This window comes from Misgurnus anguillicaudatus, chromosome 10 (assembly GCF_027580225.2).
Source record: "Misgurnus anguillicaudatus chromosome 10, ASM2758022v2, whole genome shotgun sequence".
Taxonomy (NCBI): domain Eukaryota; kingdom Metazoa; phylum Chordata; class Actinopteri; order Cypriniformes; family Cobitidae; genus Misgurnus; species Misgurnus anguillicaudatus.
This window is the reverse complement of record NC_073346.2, coordinates 13,255,785-13,272,483: the sequence shown is the minus strand read 5'-3', so window position 1 is coordinate 13,272,483 and position 16,699 is coordinate 13,255,785. Positions and strand designations below refer to the sequence as shown.

The following is a 16,699-nucleotide window of genomic DNA, read 5'->3' as shown; positions in this document are numbered from 1 at the left end:
AAACGCGTGAATTCGCTTAGAGCATCTTTAAATGTAATCTACTTGCACAATTTGGTGTGTATGCCCCATAAGGCTCCAAATAACACCTTCGGCACAAGATGTCAATAGCCAGTCTATGGAGACGCATCGTCCATTTCTTACAGTTAATGCTGGCGACGAATTGTATCCTCTGGACAAGCACTGATTGTAACGGAACGGGACCAAAAAAATCTGAAGACATTTTCCCATCATGCCCCATTCTGACGAAGCAACAAAAAAGTTTATGTCAAGTGTTTCCATTTCAATCTCACACTGGGATGTTATTGCCCTCTCCAAAGGACCTCAGTTTGTGCAAGCTGCCGTGTTAAAGACAAGATAGCGGGAGATCGTGTTTGTGCTGTAGGGCCATAATGAAGCAAGGGTAAAGGTCACAGTACAGGACCATGAGATATTAAGCACTTATCCATAAGAGCTGCCACTCTTCCGTTCTCTGGTTGTGACCTCTGACCCCTGTGACTGATGAATGCTGTGAGTGTCAGCGTGGTGCGCTCGCTGTCAGTAAAGCAACAGGCCAGAAAGACGGATGAGACCAGAGAGGGCTCCACACATGAATGTATGTATGGATGCACAAACACGGGCATGCTGAACATTACAAAAGCACAACGCCTCTTAGAACCACACACCAGCTGAGATCACGCGAGCGCGGCTCAAGGGCATCAGAGACCAGTGAAGTCTCAAAGATGCAGACCAACCTGCTACTGGGAAGACAACCAGTTATGCCCTCCAGCCTTTTTCTTAATATTAGCAAAAACACACACTGTGTAGTTTCACAGGGCCAGGTTTTTGACTATCGGCTAAAATCTGGTCAATTTGTCAGACAATCACCCCCCACTAATGCAGAAAGAAGCTCTCTGATTGACATTATAGACGGATAGTAAACATTAAACAGATACTTATGTACATTACTGGTGACATTTTAGTAACGCATATTTACTATTAACTACAAATTTACTGCTAGAGATGAAACGGTATGAAAATGTTACATTACAGTTATAGTGACCAAAATTACCACGGATATCAATATTATCATGGTTTTCTGAACAATTTCTGGAAATTAGTGTTAATTTAGTGTTATCAATTATTCTATAAGTGTTAGTTAATATAAGTGTCACACTGTGCTTTCACACCGCCACTGGCAAGAGCGTTAAAGTAGTCGTAAGTCATTCATTTTCAATGAGAAGGCGACGAGCTCCGGCAAGCAGCGGCACGTCATGTACGGTGTGAGCGTCGAGGAGAGTTGAAATCAGCTCAACTTTATGAAAATAAGCTATGACACGGTTCGGCGGCAACCAATTGTAAGGCGAAAACATTTGGCGGCAACCAATCGGAAGGCGAAAACCTCTGCTTAAGAGGATACCAGAGAATGCATTCAAGCGTCCGAGCGTCCATTACACTTTTTCTATAGCGTCGTTGGCAGGGCAGCCAGAACTTTTATTGACGGTCTCGCCAGTGGCGGTTTGAAAGCACCGTCATTCATTATTTTAGATTGATGAGGAAATTACACTGGGCTATGTTCAACCTAGTTTTGCGTCAAAAAGGGACAAACCCAGCCATTGGGTTAAAGCCAAATATCAAAATGACCCCATGATTTACTCACCCTAAAGCATATGTCCATAACCTTTTAAACAAACACATTTGTTTAAAGTAATCCACATGGCTCCAAGGTGTTAATAAGTTTTTTACATGTAATCCATGTGATATTGTACCCGTGGGTTCACACCAGCCGCGTTTGGGCGTCAAATTCTTGTCATCGAGACATTCACGCTGAAATTCGCGTCATGGGAGGAGCTTCTGCGACTCTGCTCGCTTCCTGTAATCATGTGACTACTAGAGCACGCTCCTTATTGGTTAACACAGTGGTTCCCAAACTTTCTCAGCGTGCAGCCCCCCTTGTGTACGGTGCATTCCTTCGCGGCCCCCCAAAGAAAATTTGTGACAAAAAACTGTTCTAAAACTGAACATTTTAATAAAAAAAAAAAACCATTAAATTATACAAAAAAGAAGTGCTGTTGGTTAGTAGCCTTAATAGCCAGGTTTAATTACACAGAATTCATGATAAATTAATGTATTTCATAAAATGTCATAAAACTGGGGACCCCCGGCACCATCTCGCGGCCCCCCTGGGGGTTAACACGCCGAGTTTTTCCGCCAAAGTGCAAAATTTTCAACTCACGCGTTTGCTGCGGCCACGCTCAATTCGCGCCATTTGCGGGAACTAGACGAGTCTTTACATTGACTTAACATTGAAATCACTCGCGATTGACGCCTCTACCGCGGCTGGTGTGAACGCAGCATAAGACAAAAATATCAATATTTTATGACAACCTACATTCACTATGCTAAAACTCTCTCGTGAATCATGTGAGTCTAAGACGGAGCAGTAAGCGGAAGCTTGTTTTTATAGTTTATAAAGTTTGAAATATGAATATTTTTCTTACAAAATCACATCGATTACCCGCAGAAGACCTTTATTAATCCATTGGAGCCATGTGGATTACTTCTGTGAAAGATGGATGCACTTTTTTGCTGTTTAAGTCGGAAGTTGTTTCCTGATCCCTGTTTTCTACCATTATAAAGCTTGGAAAAGCCAGGACATTTACTAAAATTACTCCAAATGTGTCTGTATGAAAGATGATGGACATCTGTATCTCAGATTGCTTAAGGGGGAGTAAATCATGGGGTCATTTTGATATTTGGCTTGAGTATCCCTTTAAAGAACCCAGAAAATGTTTACATTTAACCCATCAAAATGCAGCATTTGTGTTGAAAGAACCCAGCATATAGTATAGGTTAAAATACAACATGTTGACTTCAAACGCTGGGTTAAAAATAACCCAGCATTTTTTAAAGTGTTGAAAACTTTAATAGATGCTGACACTATCTTGAAAAGTAGCATGTGAGGACCATTAAACCGATTACCACATATGTAGTGGATTTATTACGACTCCCATGCACAAAAACAGACGGTCTAAGAAAAGAACTGCCTATCAGAGTCCTACACCACCCACTGCAGCTCTGTGTTAATGGACATATCAGCGTGTCCTCCTCAGATGAGTTAATAGCAGCTGAACTACCAGACAGACGGCTCTATCAGCGCCAGTCCTTTAAATGAGACATCTCAATCTGCCAGCGAATCCATGGCGAATCCTGCCCGAGCTTTAAACTGTATTTAATCAGTATAGAGACTCATCAGCTCTTACTGACAAACATCTTTCTCTGAGAGCACCACATCCCTTCATATCCATTTCGCTGTGACTGAATGTGTCAGCAGTAAATCCAATTTTGCACCATTTGGCAGCTGGTAATAATCTCTGTTTATATATTTATATGTGTGTGTGAAGCTCTTTAATAGATGATTTCATTTAGACACACACACAGTGATTAACACAGCGAGTGACATGCAGGTACATCACATTCTTTCTTTATTATCACTGCAGATAAAGACTGAAATTTTGCACCGTGTTGACGCTTTGGGTAAATTAATTTTGGCTGGTTCAATCTTTCACTTCATTCACTGGGTCATTTATACACAAATACACCCTGTTCCCATTCTACCTGTTACAATTCCTACCATTTGCTTCCACCCAGTGACCACAATTAACTTCTTGCCACACTGGCCAAGAGTAAATATTTCTCAGCTGTTAAAGGCGTCCATGATTGTGATTAGGGATGCGCCGATCCATCAACCGGAGATCGGTATCGGCCAATAACTCTATTAAATGACTCGATCGGTACTCGCTAAATTTGCCAATCTCATGAACTGATCTTTCTATTTACTTCTGTCATCATATGGATCCTAAGTGCGGTTGCAATTAGAGACCACTGTTACGCAGTGTGAGCATTTTTATAACCTGTTGCACATGTGCGATGTGCAGATTTGGATTTCTCTCTTTGCCTTTTATAGAGATATGTGTGCTTTCTATGATGACATGCTCCGGTCCTAACAACGCAACACGTCTTCACATTCCCATCAAACAGCGTTTACAACACTATCTATCACGGACAATTGCATCCTCATGCCGAAAGTTTATTATTTGCATGCATTTTAAAGTTTTGACACTTTAAATGTTCATTTTCCTCACAGCTGCTCATGTCCGCGTACACCCAACGTGCGCGCACACAGCAGCATGTCATCAGTGCACGTGAACAGAGCGATCTCTCTCTCACGTTTTAAAGCTGCAGTAACCTAATTCATCTCTCAATAAAATCACTCTCTGCTCTTCACTAAAGAACTGTTATACTTCATACAAATGTGTGTACATTTTATTCATACAGTAAAGACGAAGTGTTTTTTTGTGAAGTCTTCATGACACTTTTGCGAATTTAACGACGGGAAAAATGGTTTGTGCGCCGAGTGCGCGGTCGAAAAGGGTTGTTGCTTTTCTACTAATGAGTAATGGGTGTGTTTTGGGCGTAACGTGCAATAAATAAATGAGAGTCTTTTCTCTCATCCCCTTTAAAAGCCAGTTGCGCTGGTGCTATGTCTGTGTAAGAAGACCCCCAATTTAAGAATAATGTTAAAAAATTGTGATGTTTTAATTTTTATTTTTTTGGATTAAAACCTTTAAAAGACGTTTTCTTTCAGTCATAGAAGTACAAACAGCAATATTTTAATTGCTGTAAATGTATTAATATCCTACATAATCAATGTAATCTCATAAAATAATATGCAAGAAAAGGTTTGTACTAGGGGTGTCAACAATAATCGATTCAGCAATGCATCGCAATGCGCGCATGCACGATTCAGCATCGATGCAGCAAAGTGCCATAATCGATTATGTCACTGTTTATTTTCTGGCCTCGAGTGGACAATAAAGTTGTGAAGTTTCAATTACTTCCGGGGGCATAACAACAACAATCAAGATATACAATAAATCCGTAAGGTAGCATTTAAAAACATTTAAAAATAGATGCATTTGTTTAAAGCAAAGCATTAATTTACTTACCAGGCTACAGATGAAGCAACTCTTTACGCCTTCTAAAGTCGCATAATCGGTCCTCATTTATGTCCAAGAGACTCAATAATAATCTTTTACATTTCAATCCTTTAATCTTTCATATTTTAAAGCGTTTTTGTGCTGCTGCGCATCCATGTGTGTGATAAGCAAACCCGCGTTGTCGTCCCGTTTATAGACGCATAAGGCGCTCATTAAATAACAAAAACCATATTGCGCCATTGACTTTAGACTTCAGACCAGGTTTTAGTTGGTCAATGGCATGGTCTATTTTAGTTGCCTCAAAATAGCAACTTGCCAACAATGCGCCTGAACACACCTCGTTTTCAGACCAGAACGCCCATGGGCACAATATTGGGCGCAAATGAATTTGTATGATAGAGCCCTCAAAATTCAATGCAAAGGGAGATATTTTCTATAACAAAAATAGCTTCTCATAAACTACCACAAACGGCTGGTTAGACCAGTGGTTTTCAAACTGGGGGCCGGGGGGCCCAGGGGGGCCGCGAGATGGTGCCAGGGGGGCCCCAGTTTTATGTCATTTTATGAAATACATTAATTTATCATGAATTCTGTGTAATTAAACATAAAAAAAATAAGGCTACTAACCAAAAGCACTACTTTTTTGTATAATTTAAAGTTTTTTTTATTAAAATGATGAGTTTTATAACAGTTTTTTGTCCCAAATTTTCTTTGGGGGGGCCGTGAAGGAATGCACCGTACACAAGGGGGGCCGCACGCTGAAAAAGTTTGGGAACCACTGGGTTATACTACAGTGAGCTTCTTTCTGGGTTAGTAACATCACAAACCCCAACATTTCCACAAACCCTGCCACCAGGAACACGCAACAAAGTGGGTGAGGCCATGTTGGGCTGCTTTAATGTCATAGCAAGGATGTAAACTAAGGACAACGCTGTTTGGCTCTTCTAACCAATTAGCTTAATGCTAATTCATACTTTTCTAACAAACAACTACAAACACCAGCAAACTTTGAATGTTGGTGTTTGTGTGATCTGTGTAAATTATATATATTATAAATCGTATATTATGTTATGAGCAGTGATGGAAGTAACACGTTACAAAGTAACGTGTTACTGTAATTCCACTACTTTTATCAGTAACGAGTATGTAACAAAGTATTTTTTAAATCAAGTAACGCAATTACAATTACTGAAATTTAAATGAGTTCGTTACTCGCGTTACTCTATTTTGTAAAAAAATAACACTTACAGAGAAGACATTTCTGATTTAACGTTGCATGACCGTGGTGGGCGGCGCAATGAATCATTAAACTTCATCATGGCTGACAGTGCAGAATGAACATGAAAAATCTAAATGGGACAACATACCTTTGTTTAAAAATTGTGCGCAAGTCATAATCCATCCGGTCTCATGTTTGTAAATTATCTTTGCCAAGCAATCACAGTATGACATTAACTTGCATTTGTAGTCCACAAAAGCAATAAATCTGAGAAATGTTAATATATATCTTAGATGTTTACATCGGCCTTCATGGATGAGAACGATCCGCGATTGTTGTTTCCACTAAAATATTCACACTGCACTGTACAACTGTTAAAATGTGTTAAAACTCCATATGTGTGAGTGCGCATTTAGTTTCAGTTTCAGTTTCACTCGCTCCGTATCCGACAAAACAATCCACTCGCTCTGTGTCCGTCGGAAAAAACAATCCACGTACTCCGTTTTCTGATTAAATATCTTCCTTTAATCCTATCATTTAAATCCAACAGAAAACATATACAAACAATATATGAACAAAGAGCGCACTACCGCCGCAAGCTTCACAAGCTGTGTCCGAATTCCATGGCCGCGCCCTGCTAAGCATGCGACCTAAAAAGGTGAGCACTCTGTCTTTCAAGGTGGAAGCCTCAGAAGTTCGCGAAGAGAACTGAAATGAGACGGTCTAACCTTTGGAGGACCCATAATTTGCGTCAGCTGCTGCACGCGCACGCCGCGCCTGTCAGCAGGACACATCAGAGACGTTTCTGGCTTATTACAATAAATATGGAATCAGAAAAATTATAATTTATTTTAGAAAATATGACATGTTGACACAATTGTCTCCAAATTCTTAAAGAGACAATACACAATTTGAACACACTATATATTTTCAATGTAAAGATACAGAATATTTGTCTAAATGATATACATAAATAAACTAAGCTTACATATTAAGAACATTTCTAACAAAAATATTCAAAGGTTGAATCTAAAGCAAAATTGGCTCCTACAGTATGTGATATATTAGAGTCTTACAGGAAAAATAGACCATCCATATCATTTTATTGTTTGACTGTACAGTACTGTTCATATTTACATTTAAAAAGCAGACATAAAAGTAACTTAAAAGTTACTTTCCCTAGTAACTAATTAGTTTTGATATACAGTAACTGGTAGAGTAACTCAATTACTTTTAAAAGAAGTAACTAGTAACTGTAACTAATTACTAATTTTCAGTAACTTGCCCAACACTGGTTATGAGTACTTTTATATCATGATAACGATATATATCACAACAGTTTTACTGTTACACATGCATTTTCTTTTTTCAGTTGTTTACTATCTCTTAAAACCTAAATGGTCATGTTTATAAGAATACTTGCATCTGGCATTTTGATGCATATGTGTATTTAAGGCCAATAAAGCAGCAATAACGCTCACAAGCTCAATGAGCAGCTCATCTCAAACAGAAACAGCACGCGCATATAGCTCTGTTGTTTGTGTTGAAACGGCTTAACCAACCAACCGATATATCGCCCACCCCTAGCTACAGGCTTCAAACCCAGATACTAATGCTTACATTTTGACATGATTTATTAAACCACACAGGCAGGGCCACACAGTGTGTTTTTTTCTAGTGGTACCTTTTTGTGCAGATCAAAAACCTATAAAGGCATACAAAAAGGTAAGGTGAGCAAAGCGTGACACAGACGCACACACACACCTGTGAGGTGAGTAGATGCAGCACCACAGCCATCATGGGGAGGCTCTGCTTCAGATGACGGGCCTGTGTCGGAGATGGATGCTTCCTTCCCACAATGCACCCTAACGCAGACAGGATGTCATCTGTAGAGAGCCCACATAAACAAAGGCAGTGAGAAATCAACCATTCGCCAAACAAATCCACACGATCATGCGGGCAGGTGGCCGGGGGCGAATGCAGGTGCATGCATCTCTATGTCGGGATGAACCCGCACAAGGACGTGAACCGGTTTGAACCGGTTTCGACTGGGGATCTGTAGTATGTAGCGGCACTGATTCGCAAATTGAAAAGGAAGAACGGGTCGATACCTGGAGGCCCGCTCACGTATTCAATCAGAAAGGTAATTAAAGACAGACCAATCAAATCGGATGCTCAATCCCCACATTTTTCCGTTTCTTCTCTCGTTAATTCTTTGCGTTCGCTTTTCGTCTTCTTTGGGTGTATTGTGATTGATTTACCCAGGATTGCTGGCAGTTCGTTCACAGTGTGACGAATGAAGAGGGTCAGGCATTTCGACAGGTATTCATTGCCGGTTTGTTGCTCCTTCGCCGGCGTGGCCTTTCGGATGTCTCTTTCGATGTACATCACCAGCCTGAGAAAAGGATTGGCAAAACATTATTATTCATCTGCAGACGCCCAGACCAAGCAGAGCGAGAAAGGGTGAGGGGAGAGAGAGGGGCAGATCTGAGACACACAACAAAGAGAGAATAGATGTTTTTAATCAATTACACTCAACAGCTGGAAAGGTGACAGGAAAGAGATGAAATGATGTTGAACCTGAAACAATATATCGGGAGGGGAATGGGGTCCGGCTGAAAGAACCAGCGCAAAGCAAGATGCATCTGGTATGAAATTAAATCTGAAGTGTGTAAGGTACTAAAATTGGAGGCTGAATTAAAGATGAATGAATGTGACCTGATACAAACTTGCAAACTGACACATTAAGCATCAAAATGATAAATGAGGTTAGGGTTTGAACAACAATTTTATTAAAGGTTCCTTCAGATTTTATTATAATGAGAACTGCTTTAGATTACACATTTCATTAACATATAAAAATACATGTTGTTTACATGTTGCAATGCTTTAACTATTAATACATTGTGACCGCCATGGTCTATACCAGTGGTTCTCAAACTGGGGTCCGGGGCCCCCAGGGGGGCCGCGAGATGGTGCCAGGGGGGCCCCAGTTTTATGACATTTTATAAAATACATTCATTTATCTTGAATTCTGTGTAATTAAACCTAAAAAAATAAGGCTACTAACCAACAGAACTACTTTGTATAACTTAATATGTTTTGTTTAATTAAAATGTTAAATTTTAGAACAGTTTTTGTCATAAATTTTCTTTGGGGGGCCCGCGAAGGAATGCCCCATACACAAGAGGGGCCGCACGCGGAAAAAATTTGAGAACCACTGGTCTATACAGTATATTAGCTGACTTTTGTTTGACTTTTTTATTTTGAAACATTTTTTATTTATTTTTGGTATAGGTCCATCAGTCTTTCTGGTCCTGCAATGTGTTGTTCCTTATGAAAAGCCACTCAGATGTCAAAAACAGGTAAAAAAAAAATGTAGTTGTTCATGTTGTATTATTTTTAGAGATGCACCAATATAAAATGTTTCCACCGATAACAATTATTTATACTGATATCTGCAGATACCAATGCCAAATAGTTTGGCGGTTATATTAGCTTGCATTAACTAAATTCTGAAGATTAAATTATGCATTCATATAATAATCATTTATATTGAACATTAAGCTAGTGAAGTTTCTTTACATTTTCTATACACAGAGCTCAACTTCATACCATTTCTTTCTTATTCAAAGGATATTTTGTCCATGACTATCGGCTGTATTTAAACATGTAAAATAAGTAAGGAATAATTGAAGACGGGCCATTGAATTATAAGAAAATAATGCACACCCAAGGTGGATGGGTGTGCATTATTTTCAATTAATTCAAAGCACCGTTGTCAATTATTCCTCTTATACCACGGTTACCACAAACATTGCTCTGGTGCCTATTTTTAAGATTTGACAAGTTAGGTGTGCGGTTATCAGATATTAATACATACCCACGGAACATTTCTCAGCCAATCAGAATACAGCATTCAACAGACCCGTGGTATAATTGCTTTTATTGACCGATACTGATTATTGGCCGATATATCGGTGCATTTCTAATTATTTTTGTGTATCATTGTTTTTTAAATAATAGCCTATAGTTTGACTTAAAAAATTAAAAACTACTTTTAGTAACTAAAAATGCAGCATTTTTATTTGTACAAATACCGATTATTGGCCGATATATCAGTGCATCTCTAATTATTTTTGTGTATCATTGTTTTTTACAAAAAGACAGACAAGCAAAAAAGTCCAGACATAAAAATCTTCATTGATTAAATAATAGCCTAGTTTGACTTAAAAATTTAAAAACTACTTTTAGTAACTAAAAATGCTGCATTTTTATTTTTAGAAATACCTATTATTGGGCGTATTGTTGGTGCATTTCTAATTATTTTGCATTTTTGTGTATTATTGTTTTTACAAAGAGATAGACGAGCAAAAAATCCAGACCTACATTTTTATTGACCAAATAATAGCCAATACCACTCTTAGGTAACAAAAAAAAATTTATTTGTACAAATGTTTTGTGAATATTTCTAAACATTAATTTAGTTTCACCGATTTTCTGCATGTCTCGCAATAATTTTAATAATATATTGTTAAATTGGCCCCACATCAACCACATTGCTTTCTCAATGTCAGCATTACCCATTAGTGCTGCCTCACGATTAGTCACGACTAAAGGCGGGCGTACACGGTGCGATTTTTGCTGTCGTAGGAGTTCGCATGCGATTTTTTTTTCTCGGGACCAAATCGTTCCTGCTCGTATGGTCGCGGCTCGCACCGTGTGAGAGGAATTACGAGCCGAGCCGAGCAGGTTACGAGCACCTTACGACCTCCCGATAATTTTTAAACATGTCAAAAAAGTTCGGGAGCTGTCGGTATAAATTCGTAGTGTTGGTGCGGGTGAACGAGACGATCTGGCAAAGCACTTGAAGTTGACCAATCAGAATGTACAAAACACAGAAGAAGAAAGACAAATGTGGCACTGCTACCTCAAATCTGGACGACAACTCTATAGCTGGCTATATGTTTCGCGCACACACACACTCCGGTGACCGGACATCATGACAAATATGACAGGTCCTTTCAATGACCTCTTGATCAGCTTCTTTGCCTGAAAAACCTGTCATACGTGTTTTTGTGATGTCCGGTCACAGCTTTGGATGTGTGCGGAAACAGGAGAGAGTGTATAAAACGAGGGCTACTTTTTGATATTAAAACTTTTTTGTTTTACTTTGTAATACTGTTGATTTTTCTTTACTTGTTAATATGTTTATCATTATTTACAATCTAAACATAAAATAAGCCAACTAAAATATGTAATAAATAAATATAAAAATTATTAGACTCCGTGTAGAGGCCACTGGTTTAAACAGTATAGGATGGACAAAGAATGTCGCAATTTTGTGTAATCCAAGCTGTGCCAAAGTCGCTGTAGTACAGTTTATAAATGAATGGATATTAAAAGGGCTGGCGTGACAGAGAATAAAAAGCAACGGAATGTCCATGTTTAATAGCTATAAGATATGCATTTATTGTTTTACACTTTTTACTCATATAATAAATGCAAAATAAATTGTCAATGAACAAGAGACTATATTAAACATGATGATCATACGCGGAGACGACGTTTTCCAGATTATTATGGAGCTTCTGTTTAGCTTAAACGTTTTTGTTCGGTGTTTTTTACCCATATATATATTTTTTACATATTTTCGACCAAAGGAACACATGATATAGCCCAATGTACGTTGTTATGGTAGCCTAAGCTTGTTCTGAAATGATGAGAATATTTAAATGACTAAAAATGTAGGCTATCTCTGAAACTTTATTTAAATAATGATTAATTTGTTTTCATACTATATTGGTATTGCTATGTTGTAATTTACATAGGCCTACTGAAAAAATGCCATATATTAATATGCAATGCCTTCTGTATGGCATTTATTTTGTACATTTACATGAGCACAAATGCTGCGTGCACTTTTACTTCAATACCCCGCATTGACCGAGGGTCCGCGTACATTTGCACTAGACAATGCAAACAAGCCTAGACAATGTGCTTAATATTACATTAAATGATTTTCGTTTTACAAATTAATATTTGGCTGTAGATGTATTGTCTAAATAATTTAATCATAAAGGGAAAGACGTGTTACGTTATCTTACCTTGCGTTTTACCTCAATTGCTCCTCATTCTGCATTTACAAATAAATAAATATGCCCACTGAATTTGTTTTTAAACGTCACATTTATAAAAAAGCAACAATATATGTAACATTAATAATACCAATATAGATATTTACTTGGCACTACAATCAGGATATATTAAGAAGATAAAACCGCATATGCGCTAGCAAGAAAAACCACTGCCAGAGAAATTCCTTCACCGCCACAGCACTAGACCTATATTGCAATTTCGGAATGCATAAACAGAAATACAAAAAAACAGAAACAGTTTTCTGCACAAAAGCCAATATCTTTGCCGTATTCTTCTTGTTTTATTTTTTGTACATTCTGCCACTCACAGGTGCGAAATTGCTTACGTCAGAATTCCTCAAGTCCTACAGTAAAATCTTGTCGTGTGTGACTGCGTACGAATTATTTTCGCATAAACTCACTCGTGTCGTGTGCGAGAGCTCACGACGTTCCGACCGTCAGAATTCGCACCGTGTACGCCCAGCTTAATCGTTTGCAGAATAAAAGTTTTTGTTTACATAATATATGTGTGTGTGTACTGTGTATAATAATTATGTATATATAAATACACACACATACATGTAGAATTTTAAGGAAAAAAATATTAATATAATAAATATTTATATTTATATATAATATAAATTATATATAAATATAAACATGTATATACACATGCAAATATTTCTTAATTAAATACATGTGTGTCTGTGTGTGTGTGTATGTATACATAATTATTATACACAGTACACACACATATATTATGTAAACAAAAACTTTTATTCTGCAAACGATTAGTCGCGACTAATCGTGAGGCAGCACTATTACCCATTTAAAAATGTTTTTGATCAACCACTGTTACAACCATTACTTTTGCTCATTACACTGAACACATCCACTGCAAAAAATAGCCTTAAAAAATTACATCACTACGTAGAATTTCAGATCTCCTGAAGATGATCGAGTGACATTTGCCTGTGGAAAATATTCCAGTGTGATGCTTGGGGTGTTGTGGCTGGTTGTTCTTTTGCCCAAATCAAAACATTCCCAGTCTATCCTACTTTGGTCTCAGGTTACAGTATGGCTCAGGTCTTTTTCCATCAATGCAAGATTAGGGGGTTTACATTCTGCTGGATAGGTTCAATTGCTTAGAAAAGTACAACACCTATTTCCAACAATGCACATTATTTGAAAAAAATATATAATACACAAACTGTGTGTAATGCAAGTTACACACCAAAATTCAACACTGTTACATTTATTAATACTATTATTTTGTATTAATAATTAAATATATCAGGGCTTTAAGTGAACGCCAAGTATGAGTCAAAAAAGTATTTACTAAAAAAAGACATACGTGAGCGTAAACACACAGTCGAACGCACAGCCTCGCAATGTTCATTTGACATGTGGGTTGACGTAGAATTTTTTTCTTGAAAATAATTTTTTGCAGTGTATTTGTACTTAAAACAAAAATACTAAGTAAGAAAGTCATGTTTGCAGTGTTCAATGAGTTGTACACTGGAAAAAATTATTTTCAAGAAAAAAATTCGTAGTATTTTTGTCTTGTTTTCAGTAAAACTATCTAAACATTCGTAAATGAAGATGTTTTTTTTTCTTGATGAGCAAAACGACTCAAGAAAATAAGTCTAGTTTTTAGGAAAAATATCAAATTTAAGTGAATTTGTGCATAAAACAAGCAAAAAAATCTGCCAAAAAGTTAAGCAAAAAATCTTGATTTTAAACACTAAATTAAAAAAAAATTCCCCATTGGCAGATTTTTTGGTTTGTTTTATGCACAAAATCGCTTAAATTTGATGCTTTGTGTCTAAAAACTGGACTTATTTTCTTGGGTCGTTTTGCTTATCAAGAAAAAGCATCTTAATTTAAAAATTTTTAGATACTTTTACTGAAATCAAGACAAAAACACTAAGATTTTTTTTTCTTGAAAATCAAACTTGTGGATTGTGCGCCATGTCGGCATTTGGCTTTTCCGTGTATTCTGTTGTTGTTGACGTTGTGTGTGAAGATACTCCTCATCGCGCAATGTTGCTTTCGGCAAGTGTGGTAATCACGAAGATACGAAAAACAAATATACGCTTTGTACATAGCATAACATTCAGCGCAAATGGTTTAATATAAAGTAGTTTGAGTAAATAAGGACACAAAATTAATTTTGGTCAAAACAGTTCCTTTAAAGAAGAGTTTGGCTAAATAATGGACTCATACTGCTTAAAATGTCCCGACAAACCCAGACAAACTGCGGTGCGCTCATTAAACGAATCACAAGACCAAAGATCATTCAATGACTATTCTTGCACTAAAAAATTGCTACTCTGCAAACAGCACGGCCACGTCTATAATAATAGCTTGTCAAGAACAGCCTCTCCTCATCTCAATGAGAAAAATGAGCTTGTGAGAGGGTGAGATGCGCAGCACCGGCAGTGACAGCTCATCTTTGCCCCCGAGCCCATGCTAATTAACAAACACTGTTAATTAACTTGTTTGCAACCAGCACCGCACACTTCTATACAATCAATGCCTGAACATCTCCCAGCGAGCGAGCCGGTTCCTCCCTGCCTCTCACCACACACACACACACACACAAACAAACCTGCACGTATTTCTGCTGAGGCGCGTCTCTCAAATTAGACACGGATGAAAAAGCAAACAGTGAGAAAATTGCACGGAGCCCAGCAGTGTGGGAAGGAAATGCACCCAGCAATTATACCACAGGCTGAAAGTTAAGTTTGAACAGAAGACTAGAGAGAACACACTGGATTAAACTCCAATGAGAATGCAATCGACTACTTAACTAGCACGCTCGGTAAAAAAAGAACTGGGACTGAGAAGCAAACAACAGGTGTTAAACCTGCACTTACTGAACAAATAAAAGCGCAAACTACAGTCAGCATTAAAATCATTTAAGTAAGCTTGTTTAGATGCCCAGAGCCCCTTAATGCAACATTTAATCTTGGCTTTGAATTAGTTGCTAAGTGACTCTACAGTACTGTGTTGAATGGTAATTGGCACTGAAATCAACACAAAGATGTTTTCTGCTCAGGGAAATTCCTGGTAAATCTCTTTTGAGACTCGTCGATACAGAAAATGTCAACTAAACTAAAAGCTTTAAATCCCTTTGAGTCCAGTTAAAAGATATGTGTGACTGAGACTAAAAACTAAAGCTGTGCTTCTCCAAGATTCAATGGGTGAATTCATTATTATTATTCTTGCAAAAATGCCTAAACAACCATACATTTTTGCATTTTATTTTCTTTGGGGTGCATTGTGTAACTTTTAGTAGAATCTATTGACAGAAATGCAACATAATATGCATAACTATATTATCAGTAATGAACTAAATTGTTTATACTAGCTTAGAATGAGCCGTTTATACTAAATGGATCACTTTTTGTCCTGTGGTGGATACCGTAGCTTCACTATGCATTTCCAAAGGGAAGGGTGAGCTGTGAACTGAGCCATCAGTTGCAAAACGTCTTGATGCCACAAAAAAATCTACATACTGGACCTTTAAGAGAACCACTAATAAGATTAAATACAAAATATATATGTTTTAAAAAATGTATATGATAAATACATTATGTAGAAAGTTAAGCTTATTGTATATTTTTACTCCCGCCCTGTGGAAGCATCTCGCCGGTCTCGTGAAGTTTCATCAAAGCTCAGAGCTGGATAGCCGAATAAACATAGCCTGGTGAGACAATGACTTTATTTCATCGAGGTAACCGTTTCCCCCCTGACGCCAGACGTACGTCTAGGAGTGACAAAATTACGGTAGGACTGTGCAAACAAAGTATCTGTCTAGCATTACCATGTCAGTGTATTGATTCATTGCCCCTTCATAGTTTTCAAGAGACATTTAATAAATTTAATAAATAAGACGTAGGCTATTTAATAAACGGAGCGTATTTATATGTCACTTGGCCATTCTGATTAATGATCGGAAAAACGTGTATCGACCACCGTTACTGTAAAATATGCACGTATGTCCATTTAAACTCAATTTTGGTCAAATGTGGATTATATCATTACACTGGCAAGAATATGATTACATGTAAAGATGCCGTACCAAGTATGACAACGCTACATTCAACTGCTTTTGAAATACGTTTTTTTTTCACTTCCCGAAAAGTAACCGTTTTGGACATACGTGAGTTTCATCGGGCAGCGACAATATATTTTTTGCCCATTTTTTGTATATTTTGAAATTATACTTGAATTAAAATTTTTTTTTGCTGTATGGGTCTGCATATTTTATAAACAGAGCATTAATCATCACATCTAAAGGGTCAACTAATATCTTACATAAACACAATGACATGCCAAGTCAAATCAGAAAGAAAGAGAAA

General features: G+C 37.5%; 1 protein-coding gene across 6 annotated transcripts in view; it reads right to left on the bottom strand.

Annotated features, from left to right (window-relative positions):
* ulk4 (unc-51 like kinase 4) overlaps positions 1-16,699 on the bottom strand; it is a 213,579-nt gene that overhangs the window by 110,901 nt on the left and 85,979 nt on the right. For all 6 annotated transcript variants that reach the window (XM_073871895.1, XM_073871898.1, XM_073871899.1 and 3 more), the window contains 2 exons: positions 8,457-8,590; positions 7,960-8,081 (listed from right to left, as the gene is read on the bottom strand). In XM_073871895.1, the coding sequence (XP_073727996.1) occupies positions 7,960-8,081; positions 8,457-8,590 (256 nt within the window). The remainder of the gene's footprint in view (positions 1-7,959; positions 8,082-8,456; positions 8,591-16,699) is intronic.